The sequence below is a fragment of the Netta rufina genome (assembly GCF_964035555.1).
Source record: "Netta rufina genome assembly, chromosome: 1".
Taxonomy (NCBI): Eukaryota; Metazoa; Chordata; class Aves; order Anseriformes; family Anatidae; genus Netta; species Netta rufina.
Window position 1 is genome coordinate 94,899,248 of NC_140123.1, and position 16,425 is coordinate 94,915,672.

A 16,425-nucleotide genomic window follows, 5' to 3' on the forward strand; every position below is an offset into this window, starting at 1 on the left:
AGCACATATTTAAAAAAAAATACAGTTAACTATTAAAATGTCCCTTTTTCAAATCAATAATAATAATTAGAGCAACATTATTCCAGTACCAAAGTTGTACAAATTGATAAACTTCAAATTTTGTCTACATTTCCATCTAAACATGTCTGTAAATCTTATTACCTGGTTACAAAACCTTAGTTACCAGAGGATGGAGTTCATTTGCTATGACACAGCTCCTCCTTCCAAAAAAACCTCCACCTTTCTCCTCTAGGGGCATTATGGAAGATGCATAAGGCAACGACAATGTGTCCCTATTGCCCTGCTTAAATTGTAGCACTTAGGTCTTTCTTCCCTTTGCTCTGGTTGGCTTTATATGCCAATTCTCAAAACAAGTTACTGAGAGCAACCTGTTGGATGCATCTACAGCATCAATATGGGAAGAAAGGCAGGCAGCGAAGTACTGTCTGGCCACCAGAAAAGAAAACTTACTTCAAAGGCTGCGCAGAAATGGTTAAAAAAAAATAAAAAACTAATTCCACCATTTCCTGAAGGACATGAAACTACATTAAAGAAAACACGACCAGGTGGTTTGATAAAGCTTTGAGTTTGGTTTGGGTCTTTTTGCCTCCACAGAGGTGCAGAGGAAGAACATTTCACCTAAGAAATGAGTCTTGAATGTTTTTACGGAAAGGGGATTATGTAAAAATGTTAATCGTATCTGAACTCTAAACGCTAAACAGACAAGCAATTCTTCAGGGCTCGGCTAATGACTATGTTCTGTGAAAAGATCATCACAAGTTCAGTTTGTAGCATAAACGCTAACAAAGTTCTAACCCCTGCAGGCTTTTAATTCTTACGGAGTTTCAAACACAACTGCGCCAGTGGTCTGGTCAGAGCACCCTTCCAGTTCACGAGTACATACTGAACATGACATTTATAGGCATCGCACACGACTGTACTGCAACGCAAAAGAACCGTGATCTCCTAACATGTCGTTTTACCTAGGGTCTAGGCATTGCAAGTGAAGAAAATGAAACAATTAACATGGAATCTCTTTGTCTTAAAAGGTTAGGTACCCATGCATATCGAAGCTTCAACGTTACAGTAAATTCTAAAAGTGCGTTCTCTGTGAGATAAGAGAATGAAACATAATTGTAACTGATTTAGAAACAAGATCTCGTTATCTTTTTTTTTTTTTAAGGCAAAAAAAAAAAAAAAAAAACACCATCTTTCTAATTCCTTTCTAAAAACGAAACTTTCTAATCCAAGCAGTATTGTAATAAGGCACATTATCTCTTCAGCCATGCATAGCATGCTCTGTGGAATGAATGGGCATATATAAGCGCTTGCTGACAAAACACTGCTTCATGGATGGCAGGCAGCTACCAAAAGCGAGGACTTTGGCAAATGCTCTCTTGGAGATGTGCATTTTAACTGCTCTTCTCTAGCAAGTAGATGTTAAGGTAAGAGGGATGCATTTTGAAGTGCCCGCCTCCTCATGACTGAAAAAGCAGACATATCAGGCTGCTGCCTATATTAAGCTTTTGTGGGAAAAGATGCCTGAAAAGGGGTACAGAAGGAATGTTACTGACAGCAGGAGCATTAATCAGAGAGGTTATAAAGCAATCTTCAAAGTAATAGGACTTTCTGCTACTACAGTGATGAATTTCAGGGGGGAAATATAATCAAAGCATAGTTCTCTGTCAGCTATAAGATGTCTAAAAGAAAATGAGCTGGGTAACTTAGTATCCTCATCCGGTAGACTGCCACTGAGCACCGCTTTTTTACCAAGTCACCTAAAGAGTTTAAAATCCTTACCAGAAAAAAAGAATAGAGCAATATTGTTTATCATGCTCCAAAGCCACTGCAAAAAATAAGGAGCTGGTGCAGAATAAGCAGAAAAAATCCAAACCACTTGCTACTGCTTTGTAGCATCAGTCATTATGCCAAGCAGTGGCAACACATGAAGCTGATATTTGCCAAAGCATCTGGGCTGAAAGCGATGCGGTGCTGCTCACTGGCATTGCTGTACAAGCTAGCAGAAAACCGTTTCAAAACGTCAGTCAATCTCAGTCAGGCTCCTGAAGACTTCTACAGAACTTCGCAGAAACGCTACACATCTTAGCAACTTCTGAAAGCCCCGACAAGCACCAATAGACACCACGGAGAAGTTGCCCTCTTTCTTCCTCTCCTCCACTAAAGGGGAAACGGAGATTTCCTAGTGGAGGTTTCCTGTCCCAAATACGACTAGGAACTAAAGGGAGTGGACAGCGATTGCAAAATTGCCTTTGTTGTTATTTGCGAGAAGGAAGCATGGTAGACTCTTGAGAGTGCTGCAGTGCTGGTTGAGCTGACTAGCCAGCGATCCAATGTGTCAAAACGCCAGCAGCATTTAAGCTTTTTGCTACTAAATGGGAATCATGCAAAAGTACAGCTGTGCAGAGAGACTAGTGATGAAGAAACCTGATTAAAAGGACTTAAGAAAGAGACAGCATTCTTTATGCGCAATTATTTCACTGTGTGCTGCACAACTGTTGAGAAGACAGAGAATAACATAGCCCAACCTGTGTTCCTACATAAGCATGTCCCAAAGACCGTGGAGGAGGCGATTGTTTGATACACTCATGGCTTCAGATAGAGCAGGAATGCTCTACCATCTCCTTGGGCATAAGGAACAAGTTCCTACAAGCCATGAAGTCCCCAGTCAGCTTCACTTCAACCTCCACAGATTTTCAAGGGAAGAGGACATCCGCAGGGAACCCCCGAGCACATTCACATCTGGCCACGGCACAGTGTTTTCTACAGACACACCAACTGTCAGCAGAGTGGCCCGGAGTTCAGCTGCAGAGAATTTTGAGTTTAAGTTGCACATGTGGTTTTTCTTACAAACGGGCCACCTCTACCATACTCATGGGTATGACACTACAGCTAACGTCTCTTGAATTCTCAGGAGGCCCAACAGACACGGACGACCCCTCACAGGAGAAAGGGAGGTCGGTCTGACCATAAAGCAAGCCAAGAGGTCTGCTCCTGTGCACACTGCACACTCCAAAAGGAGGCAGCACGTGTTCCTGTCAAGGGGGAGCCCTTCCACACGAGAAGGTGTCCAGATGGAGTAGAAAAGGCTGCAGGAGCCTGTGATGAAGTTTTCACCTTCAGACTGCAAAGTTTCCTATATCATATCTGAAGGAACAGGAAAGAACTCTGCAGTGGGAAGCACTAACATTCTTTGATTTATTTACAGAAATCCATGGTCAAAAAGTTTCAGTATACTAGCATAGTGATGATACAGAGGAAAAAACGGTCAAATAATCTAACCTTGACATGACAAACAAATAAATATGAAATAACAAGTAAATATGTCTGGGCTAATGTGCATCAATTCAGAATGTAAACTTTACATTACTTTTATTGGGAAATAGCAAAATACAGAAGTAAATCTTAGAGCACCTAAAGTGTGTGTCACTCCACCCTCCCTCACCCAGTTCCATCTTTCCCTACCCGCCTTTCTCTCTCACTGGACATTCTCCTATCCTTCTTTATCACGGACAGCAGCAGAGCTACTGTCATTTTTAAAGAAACCAAACAACCAAGGTTTCACATATGGAACAGAACTTTCCTCACCACTGACCAAAATTCCTACTGAGATAACATGGAGCTCTGTCATTTGGTTACCACAGATGTAAGGCTGCACAACCAAAGCTTTTGACAAGCTCTTAAATAGGAATACAAATATATGCATATACGTCCCACTTCTAATGATTTTCCAAGGCATTTCTTCTTTTTCAAGAACTGATCAACTCTTGCAGATAGTTGATATCTTCGAATAGACTTCGATAAGGAAGGTAAGAGAAGATCTGTCAGAGGTCTCATTAATCCAGAAGGTGCAATGCCTAATTACCTGATCTTTGATGAAATTCAGCTGATTCATTAGATAAAAAACTATGAAGCTAATCTTGAAAGGAGACCAAATCCCTAAGTAGCCTGCTAGATAGGCTTTCTTTTTAGACACCAATTCACTTTTCTCTAAATTGATCATAAGGTTTAGGTAAGAGGGAGATTAACCACCTTCCTAATGGTTTACTGCAGCTTCTTGGAAAGGCAAAGCTACTGGTAATCTGTTACCACGGATAAGGCGGATTTTTGATGACTAAAAGATATTGCTACTAATGTCAGTTGCGGGGGAGGAGGGTACAACGTAAAACAACACATCGTTGTGTTAAAATTCTTTTAAAGCATAACCAAGATATAAGTCATGGGCAAGTGTATTTGTGCAAGGCAAGATAAATTCTCTTCTCTGCCAACCCTCTCCTCTTCTTACTGCATTTTTCACTAAAGTTACGTAGTCTATAGATCACACAGTTACAGGACACTAATTACTCCTGAACTTTCTTTATACATTGAGTGTTTCCATCCACCTGAGTTGAATACCTGTAGCCAGAGTGAAAGATGTCAAGTAGAAAGATGCTGCTATAGATCTGGCAGTGTTTTTAACCCAAATCTTTGCTCTAGACAAACTTAGCTCCCAAATTCTATTTAAGGAAACTGCCTTCTATTGAGAAAGTGGAATATTGAGCTAGCTACATTTTGGTGGCACTTTTTTCTGAACAGAGTGTCAGAATTTTTGCAGTTGGATGGCAGCCGATAGAGTCTGGATTTCTCCCAAGAAAGAATGAAGTTTCGCTTCTTGCCTTCCCCTGGAGCTCCACATGCCTCCAGACATAGAGGAAAAAAAAACAAACAAACAAAAAAACACAACTAATTTTTGCCTTTCTCAAGATTCAAACAGTTGCTGCCTAGGGCCTTTTGCTACCAATATCTTTGTAGGAATACAAAGCTGAACAGAGCATTCTAAACCGAAGTTGCAGAATCTTCACTTGAAAATTGACCAATTGATTTGGGTGTGAAACGGTTTCTTTTCCCAAGGAAAATCTCTTTTCTTCAGAAGAAAAGTCATGAAGACCCATAAAGTTCATAAACTCAGCCAAGCCACAGAACAAGCACAACTTTACAGATACAAGTTGTCAAAAGATGGGAGAACACAGAACTTCCACAGAAACCCTACAGGAAAGCAACACAAAATTCTCTCAGGCTTTGTAAGTGAGAATGAAGTAAAGGAGTATCTGTGTCTCCAGGTCAGGAAGAAATGGTTATATCCATATATATTTTTAAACACATCTGTATATATAACAAAAGGTAGGATGACTGCATTTTCTTTGTTGTGACCAAGCGATGTTCTTCCATGACAGTAAGTCCGAAGGGAAAGGAGAAGGAATTCTGCCCATCCCTCATTAAAGGCTAGCAGAGAACAGTGGACTTAAAGTCCTGTACACATGGAACCAGCAGCTGTGTACATCTACAACAGCAGATTCAGCCGGGCCGAGGAGGGTTCCCGAGCAAAAGGACAACAATCCGGCTCTGCTCGTACAACGTTAGGGCATTCAGAGCATCCGTTCCAACTAACAGCTCTTCCCCAGCAACTCCCGGGAATGTGTGGCAGTCAGCATGTTCCAGGAATCATTCCCAATACGCGGCTTTCAGGCAGCCACCCAGTTTTACAGGCTAGGACAGTTAACTAGCACAGATGTGTGTGCTGCTCCATGGGGTCAGTGACTGGGAACATGCAATTTACTACCAGAGAATTGCGCATTTTTGTCTGTAAGCTTTTTTTTTTTTCCTTAAATCTCTTCTGACTACATCTGCTCTTGCACCTCCTTTTGGTGTACTTTACAAATACTATGATTTATCTGTCCTGAGAAAATCTCCTTCCAAGTAGTGAAACCAGAGAAAGACCGGGAAAATAAATAAATAAAAGGCTAATGCTCTATCAAACAACTGCACAGTGAGATCAAAGGGCAAGAACAATTAGTTGATAATGAGGGTCACCAAGCTCTAAACATACATGCAAACATGTACATATGTACTTCACAAAGTAGTCTAAATTCAAGTGCACAAGACTACTTCATTGTGTTTGTTTTTTTGTTTGTTTGTTTGTTTGTTTTGTTTTGTTTTCCACTTATTTGCCAGAATCATCTGGTAGAATCAAAGTTTTCCTTTGACACATCAAAATGGCAATTTTGGAGAACACTTCAGAGATGTGAACATTTAGCTTAAAAAAAAAAATTACCTTTTGTAAAACACCTGAGACTAAGCACCAGCAATACACTTCATACAGTATGGAAATATTTTACACACGTATGTCAAGAATTACTCAGCACTGTAGAATGATTACTTAATTTTATAACAGAAAAGTTTATAGATGTATAACTTACCTTTAAGAAACAAGAGGAAATTGATTAATAAATCAATGCCTTTTTTTTTCTTACAATCTTTAAGGAGTTATTATATATGTCACTTACAGCATCAACTTAAAATAAAAATAGGAAACACTACCTAAAACAAAGTTGCAAATGAAAGTATAATGGAGATTTGTTGTTTTTCAAAGATGCTTTGATAATCTTTAGTAAATGAAAAAATTCAAACTGCAAACTCACCCTTGCATTCCAAGCCAGCACAAACCCTCCATATTAGAGGAAGGTAAACAAATGTTTGCCAAGCCTATTTTTTTTTTAATACTCTCAATTAGCTAATGTCTCCTTTTTTTTTTAAATACTTTTAATAGGCTGATCTAATACACAGGCCAATATTCCACATTAAGATACCACTTATCATTTTTACATTTGCTCCATCTCTCATAGAATGATTTTTATCTATTTCTGAGACACTACTAGCACGAAAAAACTTGCATTAATGACAGATGAAAACATATATACTTTTACAAATATATGAAAGCTTGCAATCTCATTTCAAGCCATCTAAACGTTTTCAATGTCCTTGAGGAAGCATGAAGATGAGTGAGCTAGCTACACTAAGCTACCATAAAGAAATATTTCATCAAAATAGGGTTGTATTCATCCCACTTCTTGGGCTTCTTATAATTTCTGTTGTCTGTACAGAGATCTTCATGTATTGTCAGAAATGGTTGCTTACTCCTCTGGGTTGGTGAGAAAGCCCTGAGGAACTGGACAATAATCACAGCATCACAATGCTTCTTCTCTATTCAAATGCCTTACTGCCTGCATAACCAGGTAAAACATAGCTTGTGTCCACAAACCAGGTAAGAATGAAATCAACTTCACCAACCTTTGCAGACCTGATCAGTCTACTGCATTTCCTGGAGAGCGCATGTATTGATCCTTCTGCATTATATTTCTGGGGCAGTGCAAACAAGTGGCAAGATCATTGCGGGATATTGACCTCAAATAAGCAAGATACATGAATACAAAAATTCTGAGATGTTAGAAAAGATGCAGTAAGACAAGGTAACAGTGTTGGATTGTGTACCAAACTTCACACTGGAGTCTATGTTCACACATGAAGTGGATTCAATAAGACAATGAAATGTTAGTAAGTTCGTAAAGATTTCTTCTAAGATTTGCTGAACTTCTTTGAAACAGTCAATATAAGAACAAAAAAAAAAACAGCTCTAGCACAAGCTACCAACCTGAGGGAACATAGACTTTAAAATAAAATAAAATCTTAAAGATCATACAGTTGAGACATGACAAAAAAAAAATACAGAAGAACTAGAACTAACTGGTACAAGCAGAGCTTAATACTGTGCATGTATCCTCAGTTTTTTAAAGAAGTCTTAATAATTAGTTTGTTATGAAAACACAGGCACCAACAGATTGCCATGGCTGGGGGCAGGAGGCAAGGTGGAAATCAAGAACAAACCTCTATGTCTGAAACAAAATTACTGCCTCCTGTTCCATCTTTATAGCAAATACAGTAGAGAGATGTCCCTATCCTCAATCTAAAAAGAAATCTAGATCTTCAAAGTTATTTAGGTACTTAACTCACTAAAATGTCAACAGTAATTAGATCCAAGTATCAATGCAGTGCTGGGCTTCAGAAACAAGGCCTCAGAATATCACATCAGTCGATCAACATATGTTGTGGTGCAAATTATCCACTAACTTTGTTGCCAAGATAACAACTGAAAGGTCAAAACAGCAAATTTCATGTCTTACCACCATTCATAAAAGCAAATAATTGTTTCTTGCTCTCTAATCTAATCATTGCCCATAACAGTTCATCAACAAATATGCAATTCTGAAATTAGAACATCAAGATGAACATCTGAGAATTAAACATTCTCAGCTTCAAGTTATTTTCCAAGTTCAATTATTTTCCCTAATAGAGAAGGTTTTAACTAGACCCACGTAGATTATTCTTGAACTGCATCTAGTGACATAAAACATCTGATAAAGATGCCCGTAAGTTGTCTTATAGAATTATCCACATTAACAAGTATGGATTGTTGATTGCCTATTAAGACAGATATCATCATAAAACCTGGTGAGAGGAACGCTGACTTTCCTACATACACCTAGGCAAAAAGCTCCACAATCAAGTTTTAGACGATACTATGTTTATTCCACAAGCTGGTAATACCAGCTTGGTGTAACAGTTGGCATCAAGCTATGCAATGAGCATGGTCTCCACTGCCTGAAGTAACATTTAATATAAAAGTACTAATAACTGTGTATCAAGGGTTGAACTGAACTGACTAAAAACAGAGAAACGGCGGTTTTTAAGATACCACAATGCCCAATTTCAGCAAGAAACATGAACAGTATTTACATAGTTCCTCCATCCTACCTGCATGATAAAAAAGCACCAGCAGAATCCCCATTAGGAACTACCAAGTACTACTAAGGACAGGCTCTTAAGACAGCCATCCTAGGGCCTCATGCACTGTATCTTGAAACCTAAGCCCTAAAGAATATAACTTATGAGATGGAGAGAGAGGACATTTACATCGGAGTGCATAATTTATAAAATAGGAGGCACTAAGGAATTAGAGAAGTGCATGTTTAACTCAAGCTACTATTAAAGCTTGTCTAGTGCTAGAACTAGTCCAAACTGATGAGTTTAGGGTATTCCACCTCCACAGAGAGCAAACCCAAATAAAGCTATCGCTGTGCGCTTGTACCAATGAAAGATTTCAACCCCGGGATGTAGTTTAGGAACGCAACACTTGAGAAATGATTCTTAGAAAGCTGTAAAGGGCAAGCTCCCGAACTAGCACTGCCCGGTGCTGAGCTCAAGGGAAGAAGCTCCCGCTGTATGGAAACTGCAGGTCCTTCTGCAGGAGGCACGTGGCTGCGTGTCATCTCACAGCCCCTGCCCACTCCTAGCAGCACTCCAGTGCCTCCAAGCCAGGCAAATAAAATCACTTCGTGAAAGAAGTTTGCTTCTCCAAGCACACAAACGGGACAAGAAAGCCCTGTCTGCTGTACAGCATGAAGCATAAGGCACAAATGCTCACACTTGCAAATGCCATAGCCAGAAAGTCACCGTGATGTAGCACAGTGCCGAGTACATTAACAGCTCTAAATGCGGTCTGGCCACCACGAGAACCTTTCCTTCTCATTCACGAGCTGAACACGCCGACACCACAGGTGACTTTTCATTACAGCTGCTCATCTGATGACTTTAAGGCCTTCAGAAAGACTTTGTGTCTGTAGTATGATGTTCACTGTAGACCGCAGACATTCTCAGTGGACTGAGCAAAAATGCTGGAAATAGGCAAACACTTCTTACACACAACAACTTTTATAATAGTTAAGATCATAATTCTTAATCTGAACTTTTGTTCAAAATCAAATATATGCTCAAGTCTAAATGAGTCTTTGCTCTTAGAAATAGGTAACAGAAATAAACTTCAGCCTTGCAGTATCACTAAAGCTGAATTGTTCATTCTAATTCAGAGGAAACATCCTTGTCAGTTAATACTTTGCTGAAAGTTACTTCAAAAAAAAAAGTTTATTTTTAAAAACAAGATGGCCACATAAATCAGGATACACAATTACTGTTCCAAGATATTAAAACTATAGATGTGTATCTTTAAGACATTTACATTTGAAGCATTATGGAGCAACATGAAGCTTCCTGAAGTGCACGCTTGCTCTGACTCCTCTCCCCTGATAGCCCACTGAGCTGACAACACCGCAACTCCAGCAAGGCAGGAGAGGGAGGATCAGCTACAGCAGCTGAACTCTGCATCCCTGCCTCTCCCTGCTCCTCCAAGGAAGGCAGCTGCTGTTGGCTCCACCATCAAGGGCCCCCAAGCCCCACGGAGTATTCGTGTCAACCACCCCTAAAAAACAGCCTAAGAACGAGAATTTCGATTCATTCTGCTGCAAGGCACAAATGATAGCTTCAGAGGGAGAACAACCCGAGACAACCACACACGTAACTTTCTACAGGAATTCAAACCTATCAGAGTTGCTCTCTCTTAAGGGGAAGCAAATTAAATAAAAACCAAAACCTCTACAGATTTTCTATTTTAGACGTTTCACTCTGTTCCTAAATAAGTAGCATTCTCTATAAGGGCAGGCTTCCACAACAAAACCCAGAAACAGTGAGGGTTTTTTAAATCATTTGTTTCCTCTTTGGGGAGGACTGAGGCTGAAAAATTCAATCTTCTTTATCACAGGTACTAAGCAGTTTTGGAGGAGGGGAAAAACTTTTTTTTTTTTTTTCTAAATAGGCAACTTCTTTTTAAATATGGATGCAGGAATCTAACTTTAGCTGTCCAGGTTTTCACATTTCTGATCTCAGATGCAGAAAGTAGAGCATTAATCTAGTCTCTTGACTTCAAGGTTATCATTCATTGAGGTCAATGACTCCATCTCTGAAAAGCAGAACTTCCACTTTCAGCATGGTAACTGTTGCCTTGCAGTAAGCAACTGTGTTCAACCCCTTTCTGCCTGCTTTCTCACAGCTGCTGGCAGAAAGCTAACAGCCAGAAAGACAGCACAAACAGCTCCTGCTAAGGGAGTTACCTATGTAAAAATAGTGGTTAACTCTAAAAGCATTCTTACTCATGCAAAGAGCTCACCAGCCATCTATATTTAAAACTAATACTGCTAATAAGCAGCCCTGTCTCTTACATTATTTTCTCTGCATCTTCCTTTTGGGGGATGAAAATGAAAAAACCTGCACGCTCAAGACCTGAATAGCCGAGACTGACTGCCTGCAACGAGAGAGTTAAACATGTGACAAAGTTACTGACAGAATCAGTCCAACTGGAATAAAAGTCACCAACCAGAAACAAAACCAGAACCAGCTCATGCCATGCTTCAGCATGGAATTAGCTCACGGGCCAAACATTTGCTCCTTTTTAATCCGATTCTGGCTTTATGCCAACAGCATGTACATCTCACAAAAGGGACTCCAGGTATGCAGTTACCTAAGCGGAACCACAGATACCGGCACATTCATCAGCTCCACAACAACTAAATCCAGGTAAGTGAGAAAAAGGTGATGCCCTAGTAAGTTCCTGAAATTTCCTGGAAAAAGTTGAAACAGCACTACAGCTACCTCAGAGGCTGAATGGCAGATCTAGTATAATGTAAAGCAGGGCAACTTCCAAATACAGAGCAGCAATATTAGACAGTTTTCTTCGGACTATGCTTTTTTATGACTTTTTTTTTTTAGTTAGAGTTTTTTGTATATTTGCTTTCAGTACTCACATATGAAGCATTCTTTAAAACAGCCATAGGTTTAATGAAATCTGTAGCTGAATTATTATAAGACGTGAGTCATGGCCCAATTCTAAATCTTCATTCTACTCTTACATAAAACTAACACCTGAATACTTGCAAGAGTCATCCTGATCCAAGAACTTCCCCAGTCTTTATTCTGCATTTGTTAAATTTTAATAAGCAACTGGGGAAAAAATAGCTACAACGTAAGCATTTACTATTTCATTGTTCTAGCACCAATGCTATTGAGTAGTATCGGAATGGGCTTTTTTTTTTCCCATATTCCAAACATGAGCATTATTTTTAAAAGGTTAAGAACAATAGGATCACTTCCAATGTTTCTTCAAACTTGAATATAACATTTTCACATTCCCTATCACTTGCTTGAATGTCAACGTCTCTGATGTGTTCAACATAATTTCACACTGAACAGAAGAATTTGACACAATTATTTTGATGTTTTCAGCATGCATGATGTTTTTCATACACATCTATGAAAATGTGAACGTGTTCAAAATGAAGTTAATATATGATAAATTCTAGCACACAATTAAAGATAAAATAACCATTCTACACTTTTTAATTATATTACATGATGAAATCTCTGGATGATATCATGTAGGCATAAGAATTGGACAAAATATTATAGAAAAAAATCTATGTAAAACATAACTGATAAGTTATTCTATTTTCTTGTTGCCCTTAGCATACAGAAATACCCCAATGATGCTCAATGATCTTGTGGGAGACCTAAATCAGGAAGAAATATCTGTTGTGTTTTAATATAAAAATTCATCACCACCAAAAAGCAGTTCAGGACACGCAGCCATGCAACTTTTTCCTTCCTTTCTGCTGTCAAGAACAACACTTCTCCAACAGTAACTGTTAGCAGTTACTCTGAGAGAATTGGTGTGTGGTGTTCCATTCCTTCAGAGTGGATCCTTCTGGATCTCATACATCTGGTTTAGTAGATTCACACTGGTCCCTCATATGCTCAACTGAGAGGCAAGTCCTTTTCTGGCATAGGTCAAGAAAAGACAACAGGCTGTAAGCTCTTCAAAAGCTTAAAAGATCAGACAGTTAATTATTCTTAATTATATATTCCTAGGCCACAGCTAACAAGAAAAAAATCAAAGCCAAAACAAGGAAGTTCTTTGTTTTAAAACCAATTCATTTTTATAAGATAGGCTCTACAAAGAGAGGGAAAAAAGCACCAAGAGCAACAACAAAAATAACCACACAGTGCTACTCTACTTGGCAGGTGCAGCACAAGACGTGGCAATTAATTTTAAAATGTACTCTTTTAAATGCAAGATCAATCCTTGCTTGTAAGTACGCAGCACAATCCCAAATCTGATGCTACCACACTATAAAAAGTAAACACTTGCTAATACAATTATCAGCATAATTGTAGTATTAATAATAGCTACCACTGTAAAGGCAGCAATAGCATTGCACTTATGGTTCCAACTTTTCAGACACTGCTCTGGAAGAGATTAACTCTCAAAGAAGTAAAAAAAAGAAAAAAAAAAGAACACTACACATTCTGAAAATACACTTTTAACATAAACCTCATTCTAAGGCATTACCTTTGTTATCACATATTTGTGATGCACAAGCACGTCTGAAATATAAATTTAGCTCTTCCTATAATTAACTGAATGCCCAGCTTTGCTTTTTGCAAAGTACTTCACAGAAAAACCACCTAAGTCCTGTAAAATCTTAAAAAGTTAGCAAGACTGACAAAAAGCAAATCTTGAAAGTCTTTTAGCCCTCCAAACAGTTCCCTTCTCTGATTGTGTCCTACATAGCACAGGTGCTAAGAGCACAGCAAAATCTCTCTCTCTTCTGTGACAATGAAACATATCACCATCTTTAAAAGAAAAGAAACAATATAATGAGGGATACTGGAAAAAGTGAAAAAATAGGTCTTCCTGAGGGGGACTGTTTTCCTTGGTTATGCTGCAGTTAATTCCAGGGTTTTTGAGTAGGTCAGTTTCCAGTGAGATGAAGTGATGCCCACTGTAACAAAGAATTTATTTATTTACCCTATACAAGCTCTCATTCTTTACCCAAGGGTAGCTTAAACATTACCAAGCATCTCTGAAACCCCAGATCAGTCACCCTCAGAAGCCGCGCCTTGTTAAGGATGCAAGAGGAACCACCCTCAGTAACCACAAAACCTTTCAATTTCTGGCCTGCGCTCTCACCAGCTACTTTGAACTTGCAGCAGGTATCAGAGTCATCACATGACTCTTGCTGTTACTGTACCAGAGAATAACTGCAGTACATTTTCTCATTCCAAGGCATACAAATCATCTTTGTTCTTAGAACCCCAACATACGGCTATTGGCTCTCCTAATAAATGGAGAGCTGCAAATCAATCTTACTTGTTTGATTTCCAATTTAAATGGCACATCAGAAGTCCAAAAGTCTTTGTCAAGATACCACTGACTTTCACTCTGTACTTATCATGAGACTTCTAAATGAAGAGTTTGGGCTTTAGTAGATAGAATTACTACTAAAAACACTGCCTTTCAAAATCCCGTATACACTTCTATTCTTTAAGCTCGTAATTCTACAAGCTCACCATCATCAGAAAACCTGACCAAAATTTAAAATAAAACTTTAGCACTTTCAATGTGATTAATGTGTAAAAATACTAAACTTAACCCTGTCAAACAGTATACAGGTTCTACTTTGTATCATCATCTCTCTGGTTCCATTGTGGCATGAATACTTTTAGTCTTTCAAACCTCTTTCTCAGTATTTAAATTGGGCTATATTTTAATCTACACAGCAATAAGCAAATGACATACAAACTAATAAGTTGCTATGACTGCCAACTTGAGAGAGCTCCACAAATTTTACAGGACACAAAAATATTTACTTTTAAGACTTTAACTGCTATCCCTCCGTATACATAACAAATTAAATATCATCCCTTCAGAATATTTTTCTTTCTCCTCTTTGCCGTACCTCTTTTTATACTCTTTTTAGGACCAGTTTTACTTGACTTATCGACATACAATTTACTCACATACAACTGAAATGAACAAATGCTTAGTTTTCATAGAATGCAATATCCACTTACAGCATCTTGGCCTTAATCCAACATACTCCATGTAAATATACCCTGTAAAGCTGTTTATGCATGAACAGCTGATGCAACTGAAAACTGTCAATCAGGAGATGATCTGCATGCATACGTAAACGTATCTAGCTTTTTTCCTGACCTCAAGGATTCAACGGTTTTAAAGCAGAGCCAGCAAACGCAAGACCTGTCTTACACGCACTTCATTTGTCACGGGCCCCAAAACGTAAGCATTACGTTGTTCTGCAACTTAAATATGGACACACAGGCATAAAGAACTACACCAATCCTCCTGTATAACCCAACTTCTACTCTGTTTCTGTTGATCATGATTTTTCATGTCAAAATATTAAAAAAAATATTCAAGTATTTCCAGCAAAACAGTACTGCTACAAGTTATTTAATCTGCAAGTACACATGGGCCTTATTTTGCTTACCAGAAAACAGAAGAACTTCCTAAAACATCAGTTTTAAAAATGAGTAATGAGTTAAAGATGTTCAAAGATCTTATCCTCAGTTCTTGAGAAGTCTTACAGTAGCTGGACATAAATACGTGAGGCATAATGAACTCCTAGCTATTTGTTTGGCATGCTCTTTCAGATGGATCCATAACATTTCTTTAAAAGGAATTTAAGGAAAGATGGAAATAGAGTGTCACAAAACAGGTGACATACATCTCTTGGTAAGCAGCCAGCATTAAAAGGGAGGTAATAACAAAGAAGAAAAGATGAAAAGCAGTATATTTAGTTAGCATCCTTGAAAGCAAACCCTTTTTTCATTAAAGTTTGGACACAATATTTCCATTCAGGGAAACCATTTTCTTCCTAGTCAGTTACAAAAAAGTTTTCATAAGTTTCATGAGAAGATTTCATAAGTTCTACAGTTTCTTAAATATTCTACTAAAGTTGGAATGACACAGCTTTGGGGGTACAGAGAAAGTAAAGTGGATGAAAAAGTGTTTCAACAACAAAGATTTTCCCTTCTAAAAGCCCATGACAATAAGCTCACCTGTATGCATCGTCTTCTTTCAAGTCTCATATCATCCTGTAGGGTTGTGGGGACAGGGGGAGTCCAGCAGGAAACAACACTGAAAAATGAAGAAAAAATACGAAGTATAAATACAACCAGTAAGATACCTCAAGAAACGTAAACCTCTCTTCTACAGGATTCACATAACACCTAGTTCAATCCTAGCTATCAGGTAGAACCACAGAGGTAAACCTAGGAAGTTCCAACAGAAAATGAAGTTTTCCAAAAACATCCTAAAAGTAGAGGTAGACATTACCAAGACCGTCTTGCAAGGCTGAACTGTGGGATTTTGCCAAATCAACAAGCTACAGAACTGTAAGTGCACGTAAGTCTACAATGTACAACCCCATTTTTCCTCCTATGACATTGAATTAGGTTCATCTTACACAAAATTTAAAAAAACAAATGCTCAGAACGATAAAATTACAACTTTCTGCGTGACAAGGAGATATAAAAAGGTGAGTTTCCAGGGAACAGTCTCTCACGGAACTTACAAAGTACCGTGGGACTATGCAAGAAAAACAAAAAGCACCACCTAACCAACCCCTGGTCAAAGTAGTTTCAATGATTTGCTTTTCAGATGCTCCCAATGAAATATTGTTGGTACTATACAACTGATGCAGACATCAAAAAATTCACTAATAAATGAGAATTTTAGTGAACTTCAGCAAATTGCTTAACAGCTCATTAAATTGTAGAGTCTAGATTATTACAATTTAAACACCTCCTGAGATATACATGTAACTCCAGAAAAGTGTTTCCAGC

At 38.4% G+C, this 16,425-nt stretch overlaps 1 protein-coding gene across 2 annotated transcripts in view; it reads right to left on the reverse strand.

Annotated features, from left to right (window-relative positions):
• The window catches only part of DYRK1A (dual specificity tyrosine phosphorylation regulated kinase 1A), a 91,514-nt gene that overhangs the window by 45,951 nt on the left and 29,138 nt on the right, over window positions 1-16,425 (reverse strand). For both annotated transcript variants that reach the window (XM_084284244.1, XM_084284245.1), the window contains exon 2: window positions 15,640-15,718. In XM_084284244.1, coding sequence (XP_084140370.1) covers window positions 15,640-15,649 — 10 coding nt within the window. In that variant the 5' untranslated portion in view covers window positions 15,650-15,718. The remainder of the gene's footprint in view (window positions 1-15,639; window positions 15,719-16,425) is intronic.